This window comes from Morus notabilis, unplaced genomic scaffold (assembly GCF_000414095.1).
Source record: "Morus notabilis unplaced genomic scaffold, ASM41409v2 Scaffold437, whole genome shotgun sequence".
Classification (NCBI taxonomy): Eukaryota; Viridiplantae; Streptophyta; class Magnoliopsida; order Rosales; family Moraceae; genus Morus; species Morus notabilis.
Window position 1 is genome coordinate 521283 of NW_010363915.1, and position 4807 is coordinate 526089.

Genomic DNA, 4807 nt, shown 5'->3' on the forward strand with positions numbered 1-4807 from the left:
CTAGCGGCCCTTTGCCTACTGTCGAGGGATTTAGACGGTCGAGGACTCGGGTTATTTTCCCTGGCATTTTCACTTTCCTCAATCCCTTCCAAGGCACCGCAGCGTTCTAGTTCCTGGCTGTGGCGACGCTCAGTGGTCTTGGGGCGTCCTCGAACAAGGTCGGTCAAGGCATTAAGCTGGGCTTGCATTTATGTTGGGTCAGGTTGTTGCATGTTCGGGGTTGGGACTTCATCCCCTGTCGGGGGTGGAATCCCTGCATTGGATTGGTCCCCGCCCTTTTCTCCGTTGGCCAGGTTAGCTGGAAAGGTGGTATTTTCCTCCATTTGGCGGCACTGGTTTGCATCACTACTCCTTGTTTTTCTTGGTGCCATATCTATCAATGGACTTCTGGTACTCTAGACTTCTTCGCATGAACCAGAGATTCTGGGTTCGATCCCGAGTGGAGTCGCCAATTGTTGACGGTAAAAATTCATCAACAGAATGATAATGAATCTTTAGTGTTAGTATGTGGATTTAAAGCGTAATTCAGAGCTAAAAATAGAGAAAGAACACAGGAATTTATAGTGGTTCACCCCCGAATGCTGGGCTACGTCCACTGAGTATTTTCAACTAATCATTTTAGGAAGAATTACAATCTTCCTTAGGGAATTTCCTAGAGAGGTGTTACAATGCTCACTCTTATGCTCTAGGAGGAAAGAGGCTTTTTGTGATTCTCTTGTCCCTCGGAGTCCCCCTTGCCTCTTTGCCTTTCCTCTTCATATATACCATCATATTTGTTTCCCACCCAACTCCATAGGCCATACTCTGAGCCGGTCATGCCATTCCTCAAAACAGTACCCTCTGGTGACTGAGATGTTGGCTAGTCTCATACGTTCTCCACTAACTTTGCATGCATTTAATGTCTGCCACATATCTAAAAAGCTGTCACGCTACGTGAATATGGGTGTGGTCGGTGCCTTAGTACTCATTGAAGTGGTCTTCGCTCCTGAGGGTGAACAAGGTCAACTGTATGAAGCTGCACTGCCTGATGCGGTCGACCTCTTTTGGGTTTTAGCTCCTATTTACCGTTGGTGTCTAGAGTTGGTGTCTTTAGAAAGGTACGATTCCTTGTGATCTACTCGCTCAGTCTTTTAATACTTGTAATGCCATGTGGCGACCGTCCACGTGGCAGCCATCTTACGGCTGACGTGGAGTGTAGAATTTTTCCATATAACACCATAATGGTATTTAAAGATGGCTGAAAACACAAACACAACGCTGGTCCTAAATGCTGTCTTCCATTTCCCTTTTCTTATCATAAAGGTATTTAAAGATGGCTGAAATCACAAAGCTTTCAACTCCACATGCAGTTGCAGTTATAATAAGGGAAAAGGGGAATTGCATAGGTCTTGGTTGGGATTCCTTACGAAAAGTTGTCCCAACTAATAAGGAAAAGTGTTTTTTTTTTTTTTTTTTTTTTTTTTTTTTTTCCGAAAATACGTAGCATAAATAAAACTGACAAGGAAATGAGTCTTCTTCCTAATACCTCTAGTCTTCAAAGGAATTTCTAACAAACTGACCCCTCAGAATCACAGGAAATCTTGCTTTTGATCCAAATTCAAAACTAAGAATAACTAATACCATTTTGTCATGTTGTGCACCCTTTAAAACACAATACAATGAATGGCATGAACTATGTGAGAACTTCAATTGATCAATATAATTCATAAAGGTCTTATTAGACGTTAAAAATATATAGATACTTTTCCAGATGATTCTAAATGGAGGGCCGTAGTATTTTCTATTCCATCTTTAAATTTCACGACCAATTTCCCAAGGGATCCTTATGCAACAAGAAACATGCCACATTACCTTTTTTCCACGTTGTCTTCTCTTAAAGCAAATTAGCAAACATGCCATCTTCTGACCATCTTTTCTCTTTTAAAACAAATTATCTTTAAGGAGTCATATATCTTGCCTTCATACTCATTGCTGAGCCACTGATGACTCAGGCACCAAAAAGTTAAAGATTCACCAATTGCTTTTATGCCACTTTAAAATGGACATCTCTTGACAAACACCTCAATAACAATCAACTGATCAATAGCTTTCCTGTGCTATAATCATTTTATTTCGCGGCCCGTCGAAAATGATCCAAACTTCGATTCTGGGACAGGTCACTGGAATTACAATCCACTTGATTGCTTATCCATTAGATAAGATGTCTCCAATGGCACTTCTAACTAATACAGCTACACAATACAACAATAATCGGTTTGCTGAAGATGGATCTTCTGCTTTAAAAAGAAGTAACTCTCTCTCTCTCTCTCTCTCTCTCTCTCTCTCTCTATATATATATATATATGTATAGATTATATCTGTATTCATGCATGATTAACAAATATTGTTTCTCACTAATGAAAATGGTCTATTGCATGGTATTACAGGAAGAGTAGATTTAGCGCTAAACAGAATGAAGAAACTTGGAAACAAAGCTGACAGTATAGCGCATGGAATCAAAGAGCACGGTACAGCTAAAATTTTCACTCAAATTTTAAAATTTTCATTCTGATAAATGTTTCTTGACGATAACCCTCACTCAGTAATTAAAATATATTCCATTTTTGTTTATTTAATAAGAAAATGACTCGAGAAGCTCGCGTGATTTGTGTTCTGATGAACTTTACTTATATTATTGCAATTGCAGTCGGACTAGGGGCTAAGATCGCTGAAACTGTGAAACGGAAGCTGAGCTTCGGAGCTCGGTTTCTTCAAGTACTTCGTGGATTCGAGAAAATATTTAAGCAATTATTTCGGGTCACAGAAGGAGAGAAACTACTGAAGGCTTCCCAATGCTATTTATCGACCACAGCCGGTCCTCTTGCTGGCCTTCTCTTCATCTCCTCGGAAAAGATTGCGTTTTGCAGCCGAAAGTCGATCAAGGTTTCCTCGCCTAATGGAGAAATAATCAGATCCCGTTATAAGGTAGCATTCACAACTAGTCTAATTTAAATTCAATCAATCTATCTCTGATCTATTTCTTCCTATGTATAGTACTAACAAATTGAGTGTTCTTCATGAGTTTTGCAGGTTGTGATCCCAGTAAGCAAGATAAAGAGAGTAAACCAAAGTTTGAATGTAAAAAAACCATCGCAGAAGTACATAGAAATAGTAACAGTTGATAACTTCGATTTCTGGTTCATGGGTTTCTTGAGTTACAAGAAATCTTTAAAGTATCTCCAACAAGCAGTTTCTCAAGCGTAGAGGAAGTTGAAAGCAGAATTGCCTATTTCATGCAGCTCAGCTTTAACGTATATAATCTTTATAATGTGAAACTAGTATCAGCTCGATACCTTTTGTATTTTCTGTACAAATTTTTGTTAATGAGAAAAAATATATCGTGATTCTTGATTTCTTCTATTAAGGATTGCTCATTTTTAGTCGCCCCAAAATTGTGTTTGCCTAATCAAACTTAAAGCTCAACTTCAATTGTAAAATAATTTGAAAGTTACCCAATAATATTCTAGGGATGCTCTCCGATCTCCAGAGTGTTTTTTGAGTAGATAATTTGCCTAATCTAGTCCAATTTCCAAGGAATTTTAATGAATAAAGGATTCAGGTTTAGCTTGATAGATTGCATTGCATTTATACGTTGTAAAGTGTACTTAGTTCCGAATTAAGCCTTAAGTGGCACAATAACAAGCAAACCCGAAAGAAGCTCATTTTTTGCTGCTAGATTGGGATAAGAAATATTTTAAGTTTGCTAAGGGCCTTGACTATTATTTTATTTTAGGTTTTTACTTTTGCCCCTAAATAAATTAATTGGCAGTGTTTTGTCAATGGGTTGTTAAAATTCAAAAACAGATACAATCGGGAATTAGATTTGGAGTGTTTTGCGTCATGGAAAACAAATTTGGGCAAGGAAATCTAAGAGAAGATTTGGGAGATATGGTGCAATCTCATAGAGATAACTGTACATTTAATGGGAGAATTATTTGAAGAAAGAATATTAGATTGATTGACTTAATGGGCTGATTGTAGTGTCGTGAAAGTGAGGTGGAATGGTGTGATTTTTTTGGGTATCTAGTATTTTTGGTCAACGTGTGTGGAAGTCCTTTGCCGACTGTGTTTGAAAGGCACAAAAGTGCTTGTATGTAAAAGGGTGACTTGTAGATAGTGGTGTCAAACGTGCCGTGTCGGGCCGGCACGGCACGTCCAATACCAGGCCCCTTATGGGCCTGTGCCGGGCCTAGCACGACCCTGCACAGTGTAGGGCCGTGCCTGGGCTGGGCCTAAGGAGAAAAATTCAGGCCCGGTCTAGGCCCGCAGCCCTAGTCCATAAGGGCCAGGGCTGGGCCTGGGCCTAGGCCCTTCACGGGCCGGCCCCGGCCCTTGTATTTTTTTTTTAAATTTTATTAAAAAAATATCATATGCCCCAAAAGATGTGATTTTATTGAATTAACATAGTAGTAATAAGTACATATAAATGACTGTCTCGTTAAAAACCTTGCCAAGTAAAACCTGTGGGGAGATTGGGACAAAACCTTAGCGAAGAAAAAAAGAGTGCAGTAGCTAGGAGCCTAGGAATAGTAAATTACAAACCTAAGTGCTTCCAGAAGATTCTGTTATTTCTAAGTTAGAAAAAATTCTTGCATTGAATCATCTGTGTATTGTTGTTTTCGTCTTCTGGCATCTTCCCAATCTTTAACGCACCTTAGCCCCTCCAAGATATATGTATGCCTTCTGCTTCTCTTCTTGTCCAAAATTCGGTTGCTTGCGCTAAAAGCTTGCTCTAATGCTACCGTTAACACTGGAGTTGTCAGAATAT

The 4807-nt window shown here is 39.3% G+C and overlaps 1 protein-coding gene across 1 annotated transcript; it reads left to right on the top strand.

The window, feature by feature from the left end:
* Positions 1–2133: 2133 nt before the first annotated feature.
* LOC21405874 (GEM-like protein 4) lies at positions 2134–3318 on the top strand. The gene is made up of 4 exons (XM_010105298.2): positions 2134–2288; positions 2427–2507; positions 2687–2964; positions 3070–3318. The coding sequence occupies exons 1-4, from the start codon at positions 2201–2203 to the stop codon at positions 3241–3243; spliced, it is 621 nt and encodes a 206-aa protein (XP_010103600.2). The 5' UTR covers positions 2134–2200; the 3' UTR covers positions 3244–3318.
* The last annotated feature ends 1489 nt before the right edge of the window (positions 3319–4807 follow it).